Source organism: Diabrotica undecimpunctata, chromosome 3 (assembly GCF_040954645.1).
Source record: "Diabrotica undecimpunctata isolate CICGRU chromosome 3, icDiaUnde3, whole genome shotgun sequence".
NCBI lineage: Eukaryota > Metazoa > Arthropoda > Insecta > Coleoptera > Chrysomelidae > Diabrotica > Diabrotica undecimpunctata.
This window is the reverse complement of record NC_092805.1, coordinates 154259258-154275174: the sequence shown is the minus strand read 5'-3', so window position 1 is coordinate 154275174 and position 15917 is coordinate 154259258. Positions and strand designations below refer to the sequence as shown.

Below are 15917 nucleotides of genomic sequence, written 5' to 3'. Positions count from 1 at the left end.
AAACTGCATTAGATGAAGAGTGGGAAGCAATTCCTCAGGAATCAGTCAGAAACTTAATAAGGGCCTTAAGAGATCGCATGGAAAGTGTAATACAACTCAGAGGAAGAAATACCCAGTAATAATTTTGATTTTTTATGTTACTTTTATATTCATTACATAATGACTTTCATTCATAACATGTTTTCTCACATACAATATTAAATTATCTTTGTTATGTTCTTTACTTACTAACTTTATACATATTGGTGTCATTGCAATAAAAATTACTTTAGGTATATGTGGATCTAAACTGGCCAAATAGCATAGTGAAGAAATATAACTTAATTTACTTTTGAGTCGATTTTTTTGCTCGCAAGTGTAGTTACCTATTTTTATACACGCAATTTAATTGCAATATATACTACTACTATCGGTTTACAGAGTTCTCCGACGCCTTCCGACTCCTAACCGCCATTCTTCTCTATTTACCCATAGTCCTGGATGGATCTCTCTTTTCTCTAGTTCTTTTTCAATTCCCTTTCTCCAGCTTCTTCTCGGCCTTCCTCTTTTTCTTCTCCCTTGTAGTGTCCACGTCAAAATCTGTTTCGGAATCCTGTCATCTGGCATTCTCTGTACATGCCCGTACCATATTAACTGTTTTGTTTTTATGTCAGCAAGTATTGTATTCTTCACTCTCATCATTTCTCGTATTCTCTCATTTGGTATCGGATCTCTTTTGATTTGCCTGCTGCTCTTCTCCAGAATTCCATTTCTGTTGCTAGTAACATTTTCTCTGTTCTTTGTTTTATTGGCCAAACTTCACTGCCATAATATGTGATTACACTTTTAAGTATGGTGTTGTATATGAGTTGTTTGTTCGCTTTAGATATTGTTTGGTGTCACAGAATGCCGTTCATCATGTATATGGCTTTTCTACCTTGTATGTCTTTTATAGCAGCATCGAGTGTTCCATCTTGAGTTATCTTCATACTCAGGTACTTGTATTCATCACAGTGTCTAATTTCTACCCCATCGTCTTTTTGATTGTAATATATGTTTTTTATAATAGTAAGGTCTTTATCATCGGTACCAACTTCTTTCATTATTGACATAAGTTTGTCATATTTTATTTTGGGATACTGCTAGTACTAAGTTAATGTTACTTTTTTTCCATGAACAAATATAAACTCAGTACGAATGTAAATATTTAAAAGCAATTTCAAATTTTTGGCATGGGCACTATTTCTTTATAATTATTTGGGTCACTATGTGAGTTATACAGCGGAGTTACAGTAAATGAAGAAAAAGTAAACAAAATAATGAATTCTGACGATATACATATCTGTCAAAACGAGCAGAAAATACGAAGTACCTTTGGAACTACTTTCAGCACCAAAACGGTAAAAATATGATAATTCCCAAAAACAGAAATAAAACTGGCTGAGCAATTGACGTATTAAAAGAGTAAAGATATATACGTATCTTGCAATTGTTATAAGTGAATATTAAGATAATGTGTGTAATTAAGTGCGTAATAAAAAAAACAATAAAAGCATTTCTGAAAATATGAAAACTACTCAAGTGTCATGATTTATCTATAAATACATAAATTAAACTATTGAGATATTATTCGGGTGCTTCCATATGGAGTAGAATCTTGAACACTTACGGTTGCTATCTGCAATTAGATCAAAGCTTTTTAGTTGGATTACTTAACAAATTTCGAAATACTGATAAGATTTAACAAAGAAATAGAATTATTGATAAGAATAGAAAAAACCAAAAAATTCATATCCTGATCCCATCATAAGAAATAATAAAAAGAATGTTCTGTTTTAACTAATATTACAAGAAAAGGTAAATGGTAGATATGTCCCAGGAGATACAGGAAGACGTGGAACTTTATTTTTTTAAAATCTTCTTCTTAAGGTGCTTGTCCGTTCCGAGCGTTGGCGATCATTCTGGCTATGGTGACTTTATTGGTTGCTATACGAAATAGCTGTGTGGAGGTCTTTTTATACCATGCTCTCAAGTTAGCAAGCCAGGATCTTCTTCTTCCTCCTGGAGCCCTTTTTCCTTCAATTTTACCTTGTAGAATGCATTGAAGTAGCTCGTATCTGCCTTGATTTCTTATTATATGTTCTAAGTACTGCAGCTTACGGCCCTTCAAGATGTTGACCAAATCTGCGGTTGTGTTTATCCTCCGCAGTACTTCTTCATTGGTGACTTTGTCTCTCCATGGTATCTTTAGGATCCTTCTGTATAACCATAGCTTAAAAGCCTGAAGTTTTGATAGATTTTCCGCCTTCAATGTCCACGTTTCTACTTCTCACAGAAGCACTGAGTACACTTAACATTTAAGGAGCCTTATTTTTGTTTCTGAAGTGAGGTCATGGCTCTTGAACACAGAGCTTATAGTCAAGAATGCACTTTTTGCCTTTTCGATGCGACATTTAATCTCTTGGTCTCTGGGTATTGTCTCATGACTCATTGATTATAGTTCCCAAGTATTGTGTGTTGTATGTTTTCCTTGCTGATGATCATTAGCTTGGTTTTGCTGGTGTTTATATCCAGTCCATATGTTCTACTTGTTTCTGTTATTTTGTTCATTAAGTTTTGCAGCCCTTCTATGGTATTGGAAAATACTATTGTATCGTGTGCATACAGCAGGTTATTGAGCTGGACTCCATTTATTGAGATGCCTTCATCATTATCTTTTAGAGCTTCTACAAAAATGTGCTCCTAGTACATATTGAATCTCAGTGGTGAAATAATGTACCCCTGTCTCACTATCCTTAAGATTTTGACCTGATCTGTATATTCTTCATCTATTCGAAGCACCGGTGACTGGTTACAATACAGGTTAGCTATTATTTTTAAGTCTACTCCATCATTTGTTCATGCCTGACTCTATCGAAAGCCTTTATATAGTCAATTAGGCATGCAAAAACATTACAGCTGACATTTCTACATTTCTAAAACAATACCTGCAGGCTAAATAAAACTACCCTCGTACCAACAGCGTTTACAAATCCAAACTGATTGGGCGCAATTTGTTTCTCGGATTTCCGGTAAATTCTTTTGTGGATGACTTTTAAAAACAGCTTCAGCTTATGGTCCTATAATATTCACAAACTTTTGCTCCTGGTTGTTTGGGCAATGGTACGAACTCCGATTTGAGCCATTCTACTGGTATTTTTCCAGCCTTGTATATTCTTATCGCTTCTCATTTGTGTTCTTTAATCCAGCAGCGTTTTAGTATATGGACTTATGTTACTATCTGATATTCTTTTTGGTCAGTGAACTCGGTGACTTTTTGTAAGGGGTTTGTGATGCAATTATTTAAGTCGTTAAGATCGTTCTCGGAAGTTTCATGCAGTAATAGCTTATTATTGATATGTACCTGATATTGGTTGATATCTAATGGGGGTGTCAAGATACCATGAGATTTATTTTTAATCATTATGTTTCTTTCTCTTTTTATGTTAAATTGGACTTTCACTGGTATGGGTACCTAATGCTTTAAAATTATAAAGAAAGAAAATAGAGGATTGTAACGTTGAATATTACTGATCCCAAACTCGTCAAATAGTGTAAAAGTGCTTGACAATGCTTTCTATACTTCCCGATATCTCAATTAGATACCAAATATATTTTCAAATAAAGCTAAACTGCAAAGCTTTTTAATGTAAAATAATTTCTATTTCGATGAGTTTTTAACCAAAAAAACAACTTATTGAAGTTCTACACACAAAAGCAGTTTCTCATTCAATCATAACCTACAAATCTAAGCATTCTATTATATTTCTTACCGCAAATATACCCATAATTATTAATCATAAGTTAAACATATACAGGGTGGCGCACCGAAAACGAAACAGATGCATTTACTGGCAGATGATTCCTTTTAAAAAAAAACGCTTGGACTCGTCGATTTTGTTATCGAGGGGGAAACAAAATTGGCATAAAATCACATTAACATTTGCAGCCCCCTAAGTGGGGGTGGCACCATCCCTAAAATCTTAAATGGAAAGGGGGGTCGAATGATCCATCATTTAAAAGATCTTTCAACTACCTTTACAATGATGTAAAATTCATATACTTCAATTCAGTAGTTTTGGAGATTTATTGATTTAAAGTTTAAATACATCATCGTAAGAGGAGATCAATACATAGCAGCAAAGTTGTTAAAAAATAAGAATGAACTGACCTGTCAGCCGAGTAAATGTTGAAAATGACTACCATTACTTTCCATGCAATAATAAAGATTTTGCTGAAAACTTTGCCGGACATTTTGCAATATTTGAGGAGTAATTTGATGGCACTCATTCACAATTCTTTGTCGTAAATCTTCTAAGGATGTTGGCTGAGTAGCATAGATTTTGCTTTTTAAGTAACCCCACAAAAAGAAATCCAAAGGTAATAAGTCTGGCGATCTTGGGGGCCATTCAACGGCACCTCTTCTACCAATCCATTGACCTGGAAAGGTCTGATCTAAATAATGCCGAACTCTTAATGCGTAATGTGGTGCGGCACCATCCTGTTGGAACATCATCATATTCTCAACGTATCGACCATCATTCTGATTTTCAATTATATCTGTTAGCGCAGGATCTATGGCATTTTGCAGTAATTCCAAATACATTTCACCAGTCAAATTTCCAGGTAAGAAAAAAGGACCAACCAAATGATCGCCAAAAATGCCAGCCGAAACATTTAATTTTTGTGGCTGCTGTGTGTGTACCTCATGGTAAATTCTGGGATTAGAGTCCGACCAATATCGACAATTATGACGATTTATTTCGCCATTTAAAAAAAAGGAACATTCGTCGGAAAAGCAAATGTTAAATAAAAATTGTTCATCGTTTGTAATTCGTTCACTCATAACTTCACAAAATTCTAATCGCTTATCAAAATCGTCTTCATTAAGTTCTTGTACAAGGTGAATTTTATACGGATGAAAATTATGGGCCTTTAGAATCCGTTGGATAGTACATAGACTAACACCACACAAAGTTTGCAATTTGCGGGTACTTAATGTAGGATCTACAATAACTTGTCCTAAAACCCCCACTCCTGTTGCTTCGTTCCTTATAGGATTTTAAATATTACGTTTTTTATTGAAAAATATTTCAATAATTTCAACCCTTTCTGCCGTGGAATATACCCTGGCTAATTTATGTATAAAGCAATAAATGATATTTTAACAACAAAGATTGGTCAAATCAATCGCAAACTAATGTACTATTTCCTATTTAAAATAAGTACGTGGCATTCTCTACTTATCTTTCTTCAGGAAACAATTTTTTTTGTCACAAAGGACACTTTAATTGCTATTTTTATTGTTAATAAACCATGGGCGTAGTAAATAAAAGCATTTACTTATCAAGAAAATGCTTTTACTCAAATTTCTTCTAAAAAAAGTACAAACTAATTTGATGTACCTATTAAAGTCTACTTTAAACTTTAAATCAATAAATCTCCAAAACTACTGAATTGAATACATGAATTTTACATCATTATAAAGGGAGTTGAAAGACCTTTCAAATAATGGATCATTCGACCCCCCTTTTCATTTAAGATTTTAGGGATGATGCCACCCCCCTTAAGGGGCTGCAAATGTTAAAGTGATTTTATCCTAATTTTGTGTCCCCCTCGAAAACAAAATCGACGGGTCAGAGCGTTTTTTCAAAAAAGGAATCATCTGCCAGTAAATGCCTCTGTTTCGTTTTTGGTGCGCCACACTGTATAAACAATTACTGCAAGATAACTTTTCGTGCGTATATTTTTTAAACGACACAGAATACAACAGTTATTACAACAATAACTTTTAATTACAAAAAAGCCAAACAGAAACAAATAACCCAATAATTTTATTTAATTTATATATATATATATATATATATATATATATATATATATATATATTTTCTTAGATTCGCCATTATTTAAGTCTATTATTAGAAGATGATATAATTATTGTAGTTAATCACTTTAATTAGATGAACTTTTATCTCTATTCTATATCTAAACTATCCAAGTCATCAGGTTTTGTTCTGTTAGAATATTTTGAAATTATACTCTCTCTAGTGATTATTATCACTAGATAATTTTGGCTATTCAATTGTAGTCTACATTTTACCCACTTTTCTTCGAAAATATTAGGAATTTCGATCATCAACTCTAAAATATAATGATGCAATATCATCCGGATTCCGATGGTTATCGAAATTGATACAAATAATACTTTTAAATCGAAAAAAATTGCTTTAGGAAAGATCGATCAACCACAGACATTTTATACTTAGAAAGTGAGATACAGGAAGTTCTTGCTACAAACCAAAAATGTTGTCCTATAGTTTTTTTTTATTTAGAACGTGCATTTAAAAAAGCTTAGAAGTACAACATCTTGAGACAACTTCATAAATAGAATATTCAAGATTACTGTCTTGTCTTCATCCAAAAACTTTTAAACCACAGATCTTTCAAGTGAAAATAAATAATATTTTTTAAAATATTTATAGCTTGGAAAATGGTACAGCCCAAGGATCCATACTCAGTCCAACATTAGTTCTAGTAGCAATAGATGATCAAAAACATCCAAGCACCCTTGCGGGGCAAAATTATATTAAAATCTGTTAAAGGCAAAAATGTCTCCTTAATATGGATACTTTCGAAATTTGGTCCCGCCTTAAAAGTTTTCAATTTTTAATAGAAAAATCAATAGGAATTATATTTTCTTCAAGATTCTTGTCACAACTTTCAACCATGAGAATCTATAAGAAGCAGCTGGAGGTTAGAGATCATTACTAATTCTTGGGTTTAATCTTTGATTCAAAGCTAACATGGAAAGGTCACAACTCACAACTCATCCATTCCTGTAATAAAAGAGTAAGTGTATTAAGGTCTCTCTGTAAGCTACATTATGGAGCAATTGTCTATTTCACTGCTAACAATCTCTTCTTAAATCATTAGACATTATTTCTAATAAAAATCTTAGAATATTAATAGGGGTTTTTCCAACTTTCCCTGTACACAATATTTATGCCCTTTTAGCAGAACCACCGCCACATCACCACCGCATGTTCATCGCCCTATCACATGCAGCCCCAGTCGCTTGTAATATTTTAAAATAAATATATTGAAACACTTTTAGATATTTGCTATACTAAAAAACCATATTACGAAAAAAATTAATCCATACTTCAAAATCTAAACACTAATTTTCCGGCTGTTTTATCCTCGGACATTAAATACCCTGATCATTGGCTGATTGAGTTATCAATCTGTGATACATCTCTGGTATATTTCGATAAATCCAATATAAACAATTACCTGATTCGGTTCAAGCTTATTGCTCTGATGAATTAAATGGCTCAAACGCCATAATATTTGGCTTTTAATGCAATATATCAATATTAAATCGATTTCGTTCTTCGCCAGGAAAGTAGGCAGCACCTCTGTGGGCTTACCACTGACACGGGAGATACGAGTTGAACCTTCCGAGTATGAATTTGTATCAGCCCGAGTCGGCTGAAGAGGTGAGGACTATACCGAAATAACAGTTATATTGCTTTATCGATACCGATTCAAACGCTTACGGTTTAACTAACAGAAGCAGAATCAAATAAAAGAAATGTAAAGTATTTAAAATAAATTAAATAAATTGACAAAACACTTTGAAAAATGTTATTATACATATAAAACAAACCAAATATAAATATCGCTCCGTCCCTATCCTGACAATTGAAATCTGCGCAGTCAATATTGATTAGTTTCACAAAATAACCTATACCATTAATTTTATTTTTTTTTAATAACCCGCTTAACTTTTTGTTTCTTTTAATTTTAAAATTTACCAAGATACCTCTCTCCCTTTGATCTGCTACCAAAACGAATCTCGATCTCACGTCCTAACCAAAATTCCTATCTCTTAGATACTCAATTCTCCTAGCCTAAGCTTCTCCCGATGCAATGATAATTTATTGGTACTAAGAAATGCTGTTACCATGAACTTATGCACTGCTATCATTCAGTATACATGTGGAATGGCCCTTGCTACCACTTTTTCAAACACTTTCGAAAACAAAATTACTTTTTTATTCACACAAGTTATTTTCTTCTACTGTTCAGATTTATAAGCATTTAATATCTTTTTATAATTGGTTTCAAATGAGTGTAGAGTAATAAATCATGAAGTGTCATAAAATTTGCCTGAATTTCGGTGTCGTCATGGGCGTAGGCAAATGGACGGATGTCAACTTCGTCGTCAAAAATTGATGTACCTCAAAATATCATATTTTGGATATTTTGTGATAACCAATTTTATTTAATTTTTCGATTAACTTATTCTTCAAACTCGTATTCCATTATATGGTCATTAAAGCTAATTACATTTTTATTTATAAAAACAAATTCACTTCCTTACTGAACGAATAACAGCATTAGAAGAAACTGATAAGGGTATGACGCACCTCCTAATATTACTAAGAACTAAAATAAATCAACATGAAGACTAATAACGCGTAATGAGGTTTTACTTACACTTTCATTATAATCCCTCTTTTATTTTATTATTATCATTCGACATTCGACATTCGAGTTAGTAATTGTTACTACACCAATTAAACGTACAGTAATATTGTGATATAGAAATAGTGAAAAAGTTATAAAATGGCGACATTTACTCCAAAGAAAAGAGGTGTAAAAAATTCTCCGCTATCTGTTAGTGAAAAAGTTATAATTTTAAATGTATATGATTGCATAAAACACGATCACCCTAGTTTGTCTGTGCAAGAAAGTGTTGAGCGATGTGCCCGAATGACTGGAATTGGACAGTCCACGATTTTTAAATTATTGCGAGAAAGAAAGATATCAGGCCAGTTAAGTCCATGCAAGAGAAAATCAGGAAGACCAATAAAAATCTTAGGTGAAGACACCAAACGTGACATTCGAAGAAAAGTTCATTCGTTTTATTTTAAAAAGGAAATACCCACCCTTGACAAAATACTAATGGAGATAAGCCAAGATAACGATATTCCTTTGATATCCAGAAAACTTTTATGGAAAACTTTAAAAAGTATGAATTTTTCCTGGGAAAAGCACAATCGAAAGGCACTATTACTGGAAAGTGATGAAATCATTTGCTGGAGACGAAAATATTTGAGAACTATAAAACAGTACCGCAGAGAGCACAAGAAAATTTTTTATCTTGATGAGACGTGGATAAACGAAGGTTATATAGTCCAAAAAATGTGGCAAGATAAAAATGTAACAAGTGCTCGCCAAGCTTTCATAGAAGGCCTTTCGACGGGTATTAAAGTGCCTTCGGGAAAAGGGAAGAGGCTTATAATTGCTCACATTGGAAGCGAAGAAGGATTTTTAAAAGAAGGTTTGTTAAGCTTTGAGTCGTGTCGGACGGGAGATTATCATGAGGACATGAATTCGGATGTCTTCGAAGACTACTTCGGGGAAATGTTAAAATTTCTTTCAGCTGATTCGGTCGTGGTTATGGATAATGCAAGCTACCATTCAAGGCGCATAGAGAAGGTACCAACTTCAGCTTGGAGAAAGCAAGAAATTATTAACTGGCTGTCAAATAAAGGTATTCAGTTTGAGACGAATTCAATAAAGAAGGAACTACTAGCCGTAGTAAAACAACATAAATCTCGCTTCATAAAATATGCCGTAGAAGATGTAGCAGAAAAGTATAAAGTAACTGTGCTACGCCTACCGCCATATCATTGCGAATTAAATCCCATAGAACTTATATGGGCACAAGTTAAAGGATATGTTGCAAGGCACAATACCACATTTAAAATGAAAGATGTCAAGGTATTGTTTGATCAAGCCATTATGGAAATCACATCAGAAAACTGGCAAAAAGCAATCCAGCATGTTTTAAAAGAGGAAGATAAAATGTGGGAACTGGACAACTTGGTCGATCAGGTGGTTGACCCTATAATTATAACACCAGGGGATGATGACAGTTCTTCGGATGAAGACTATAGTGATGTAGAATTGTAATAACGTATCCAGTAAAGTTTTTGTAGTTTTTGTGAATAAATTGATTTAAACTCCCCACAAGTGTTTCAATATGTAAAGTTCATTCGTGTGTGTTTGTGAGTATTTCCCGATTTCGGTTCGTATATATTTTATTGTTACATTTTATATTTTTTTAATAACACTGTTCTGCTGTATTACATTTTTATTTCCTTTAATATGATTTTTAAGAATGCATATTCTTTTGTCAATTAACCCACTAGCGCGCCTCTGGCTCAGTGTTTATCTGTCGATAACAATGGACTAATCCCTTAAAACAGGGTGATACCTACCTGCTCTTTATGAAACGACAGAATTTTGCAATGCGGACGGAATTTATTGACGGATTATTGACGGATTACCCTGTAGCGCTTTTGAATACTTCATGAGATTTTATTACTCTACACTCATTAGAAATAGATTATAGCTTCAGATGTGACTCTTTTTTCCTTTGCTTTCAAAATCCCATCAAATATACAACTTCTCTCCCCTCTCCCTTTTCAACCAATGATCTTTTAGTAGGTTAAACAAACACACAGATTTCCTAGTTTCGACTAAATCCATCAAATTAACATATTCTAGTTTTTGATGCACACCCAACAATAGACTCTGCTTAAATTAAACTTCTACAATTATCCAAATCATGAATGTGTTGCTTGTGTGAGTCCACTTCAAATAGGTAAAAGAAATAAAATTAGACTTACTCACAATCAATTTAATTTTACTACCAAACGACCGGTTTCGTTTTCTACACTTTGCAAAGCACCGGAATCGTTTAATTTACTTTGTACCGTTTGACCTGAAGATGCTTTGCAAAGTGTAGAAAGCGAAACCGGTCGTTTGGTAGTAAAATTAAATTTATTGTGAGTAAGTCTAATTTTAATTCTTTTACCTATTTTAAACTTCTACACTTTCCCGTTTTTGACAAAACAATAGCTGAATACGGTTAACCACTGTTTTATAATCCCCTCGTTAATAAACAATCTCAAACGGGGTTTCCCTGAATTTGGAAATGAAAAACTTTCTATTCATTCAACATTTAATTCTACCTAATATCTTAAATCTATTATCTATTACAATCTAAACTTTGTCAATTTCCTTCTTCTCTGCATTTTCCAAAACATAACAATACATATACATTATATGTTATCTATTTTTTAGGATTTGACAAGACAGACATCGAGAAAGAGCTTCCCAAACAGACTGTCAAACAAATCCAACATGAAGAAGAAATACTTAAGTCTGAGAAATGGTATAGCATTCTAACACAAGTTAGTGTTCCTTTCTTTATAGCTGGTATAGGTACCATTGCGGCGGGAACTGTTTTGGCAACTGTAACGGTAAGTACGAGAAATTAGTAATTTATACTGATAAAAACATATTTATAGATACGAGAGTATAACCACAATAACAGTATATACATAATAACAGTATCTATATAGTAAGACTAAAGAAGACTGCAAATCTTCCTAAAATTAATTGTGGTTTAATCCCAATTAAAATAATATTAAATCAAAATATTCCGCAAGAAAACAGTTTCAAGAAGTCCCTTAAATCATTAATTCGTTTAATGATTCCAATTAATTTGGAAGTTCTTAACTTTATAGCTTAGCTCTCATACTATGTGTTTTCAATATTTCATAAAAATGATATGTTATGTAAAATTTCTAGTAATCTTCAAAAAACTAATGGATACAAAGAAGGTGAGGTAAAGAGAGTCAGCATAAAATAATTGTTTAAAAATTTGTCGAAATTTCCAAGACGGGATTCCAAAAATCCCGACAAAAGCTCGAGGGAAAACGTACTCTTTATTATTTTTTTTATAAAATTACAGGATGTTGTTTTTTAGCAATTATATATGGTTATTTAAAGTATAAATATGTAATCATTGTACTGATAAACAAAATCCACGAACTTAATTTACGAACTTCACGATGTAAGATAATTATTTAGTTACCCATAATTTATTTATCAATTTCGGTGTATTAATTGTATACAAAATTATATTTTATTACGTTGTTCAAGTCATTGGGTAAAATTGTATTTATAATTAAAAAAAAAAACTTAAAATGGTTGTGGTTTTTATAAATTTCGTGAACTAAAATGCTAGTCATAATTAAAGGGTATTACAGAATTTAAACAAGTGTTCCAAACATTAAGTATTCAGTCAGTGTTGAAATTTTATAGAAAATATAAAGAAACTTAATCATATTAAAGATTTTAAATGTAGATCCATGCTAAGAACAAAGGTAAAATTATGAACAGTATGAGTACTCTTTTCGTTGGGAATAAGCCATAATAAAAGTTTGAAATAAGTTTATTTTTGACTCATTCACAACGAAAATAGTAGCAAGATAGTATATAGTATATAATAGCATTAAGATTCCACAAGAAAATAGCTTAAAAACAGTATTATGAACAGTATGTTTTTTAATACTCCGGGCGTCAGAGACGAAAATGCCACTGAACCTCTAAAAAGCATACCAACAAGCTGAATTTTGCCGAGCATATTAATTTTGGGACCCCAAAATAGACGCACAAAAAGTTGACTACTTTTACCCTCGGACTTTTCCCTAAAACCCTGTCGCAGGGTGGTAAGAACGCAAAAAAAAAGAATTTATTAAGAATCTGCACACCGTAGAAAAAAAAGTTTTAAATAAAAAATGTAGCTGAGATAATTTTAAACAAAAATGTTTATAATCATTTTTTGTGTAGAATGAACCGACTCAAACTTTCACACAACAAACGATCTTAAAACTTTTTTTTTTCAATTACACTAGCACGTTTTTCAAAATAACAAAATTCTGCAATAAACTACATCTAAAACCGTCTTCTTAAATGCATTTTCCGTGACGTGTGATCGTTTGTAATGTAGAACATTAAATCCTGCGTTTTTATTCATATTTCAAATGCCTCATATTTGTTACCACAACTCAGAATTGAAATTTCATGTCATAGGTTTTAAAGATTGATCTCTAAACATGGAAATTTTACTACAACTGGTCAATGAAAGTGATCAAGTTTGTTGATCTCACGAGAATCGTAAAAAATGACAAAAATCGCGCAACGTTAATTTATTTAACACTTTTATTAAAGCTGAGTTTATTTTCGACAAAATTCAAAAAATGCGTACGAAAGCTGCACTCTTTGCCTTTAAAATGTTTTTTTTAATTTTTGTCGATGGAACATTTGGATCAAAAGGATACAATTTTTTTGGACATTTTTTCTACGGTCTACATATTCTGTTTTTACCCCTTTATCCCAAAATTAATATTCTCTGCAAAATTTAGCTTGTTCGTATGATTTTTAGGGGCCAACTCTCTGACTACTGGACTATTAATGCGACACAATATCGAATTTTAGTAGAAAATAAACATGGAAGCTTATTTGTGGCCAATTTTACATTAAGGCATCATTTAACCCTTTGTGGCCGGAGTTAATGTTTTCTTTTTAATACTGATTTTTTTGGTTGATTTAGGAACCGGTACACATAATAAGAGATATTTTTATAGAAAAATATTTTTTCAAAAACATGTGGTTCCATAAAGTGACCACTAGGAAACAAGACCAAAATCAGAATCAATTCTTTTGGTTAAATTTATAAAAACAATTGTTTTTTGCACTTAAACAGAGTCCAACACGACATGTAGAACAATGCCACCTAGAACGATGTGGTTGCGCACTCGTACTGCAATGGGCACAGCGAACCTTATTTCCGTGGATTGGAAGATGGGCACATTTATCATATTTTATTTCAGGGGGAACTATAGTCTTTAATTCATTTGGTACACCTTGAGAACTCCTCCTGCCCTTTTTATCTGGATCTGGTTGTGCTCCAATTAATTCCAACGCTACAGCCAATCTAAAGTCTTTCAAAGAAAAACTTGTTACGTTTTCTGCCCGGTCTCTATATAAAATATAACAATTTACTACAAATAGATCCAGAAAATGCCAAAACAACCTATGCCATCATTTCTTAGACTTGCGATTTATTTTGTATAATGAAATATACATATCTGACTGGTAGACATACCCCATATGCTTGTTAGAGTCTTTGACTATTTGAAGACAAGCAATGTCTTGAGAGGTACCATCTTTGTTTTTTCTGGAAACAGTTTGGATATCATTTGGGTTGTGGAAGTTACTGAGAAATAGAACTGGCTTGCTGTCCATCCACTTTAGATATACTAGATCCTTGTCCTTCGTGATCCTCCATTCTGAAGTTTCTCTTTCCATTTTTGTTTTATCGTTGACTAAATTTGTTGGCTGATTCTTACGTTTCTTTCTTATAGTTCCACGTGAGTAAATGCCATCTTGCAAAAGGTCACTGGCTAACTGGATAGAATTTAAAAAATTATCAAAATATATTTTATGATGTTTGCCTACAAGTAGACGGGTTAAATCTTTTACTACTCTGGAACCTAAAAATTCTTCGCCAGAGCCAACTTTTCCAGTATAAATCTGGAACTGCGATACAAACCCAGAACTATCTGCTCGTATCTAAATTTTATACCCCCTTTTTATTGGCTTGAGAGGCATATATTGACAAAAACCTATTCTTCCTTTATATTTGACCATCGATTCACCGATACTTTGATTTTTACCAGATTTATAGCAGTTTGCAAAATTATGCAAAAGCCTGTCAATCATTGGTCGTAACTTGTATAGTTTATCATAGGCCTCGTCACCTTTCTGGGGTTGTAATGTATTATCGGTCATATGCAAATTTCCCAACATCCATGAAAATCGATCCCTGGACATGACCAATCATATAAAGTGATCCCTTACTTGAAATTTAGATGACCAATAGTCTTTATAACTAGGCTTCTTCGTAAGTCCCATCATCAAATTGATTCCAAGGAAACACTTCGTTTCGGCCACATTCATGGGAATAATACGTTCACCAAATTGCTGCGTTGCATACAGATTTGTTTGAAAAACCATGGTTTCAATTAATTCATTCGGAAATAGACATAAAAACGTATCTATAGGACTTTCAATTTGCTCAGGTATGCTAGGTCCAAAACTTTCGGTAAAGGGTGCAGTTGTAGTAAAAAAATTTGCATTACTCGTCCATTTGAATTTTTGATTTGGAGCTGCCTCAATGTCAGCATCCTCGTCATTCTCACTGTCGCTATTATTTGATATGACTTGAAACTCGTCATTCTCAAACTCATCTAATTTATCCTTAGATGGAGCCCCTGAAGTGACAGACTCTAAATCTGATGGTATTTCGTCAATCAAAGCATATGCCTCGTCTGAGGCCAACTTCCTAATGTCCATGACCAACACCTGAAGTAAAATAAAAACAGAGATGTAGGCATATTCCACTGACCTGGTGGTCCCATAGGAGAACCACGCATTTTATTTGCAAATAGTAAATTAATGCTAAGTTTTACAAACACCAAATTATCAAATATCACAAAAGAACCCCATAACAAACAGAATTAACAAAAAACTTACCGAATAAATTGCTGATTTCAAATAAAATATATTGTTTGTCGTTCTTCACTTCACAACACTCGTGATTTATACAAAACAACTGTCGATTAGTGTGTCTGAACAATAAAATATTACTGCGTCAAGATTTGTGTGAAGTGGGGATATACACAGAAATGCACTCCCACAGTGTGGTTCCAAGCAATCACTTCTAGGCCGTTAACAAAAATTATTTTATTTGTGGTATCTTCATGGAAACCACTAGGCCCCAAAGGGTTAAGAAAAGTTTGATTTGTCATATATCAAAAACAAGAAAACTAGCTTGGCTCTGAAACATCTATATTGTCACAAAGAAGGTCGATATGCAACCTTCACTAACAAACTTCGGTTTGGAAAGTTTTCCCATAGTATTGATGTTTACATTTTTGAACTAATCTCTTAAAGTCTCATATTTAAAT

The 15917-nt window shown here is 32.9% G+C and overlaps 1 protein-coding gene across 6 annotated transcripts in view; it reads left to right on the top strand.

The window, feature by feature from the left end:
* Window positions 1–15917, top strand: part of LOC140437618 (solute carrier family 41 member 1-like) — a 146321-nt gene that overhangs the window by 94639 nt on the left and 35765 nt on the right. For all 6 annotated transcript variants that reach the window (XM_072527230.1, XM_072527234.1, XM_072527233.1 and 3 more), the window contains one exon: window positions 11182–11360. In XM_072527230.1, the coding sequence (XP_072383331.1) occupies window positions 11182–11360 (179 nt within the window). The remainder of the gene's footprint in view (window positions 1–11181; window positions 11361–15917) is intronic.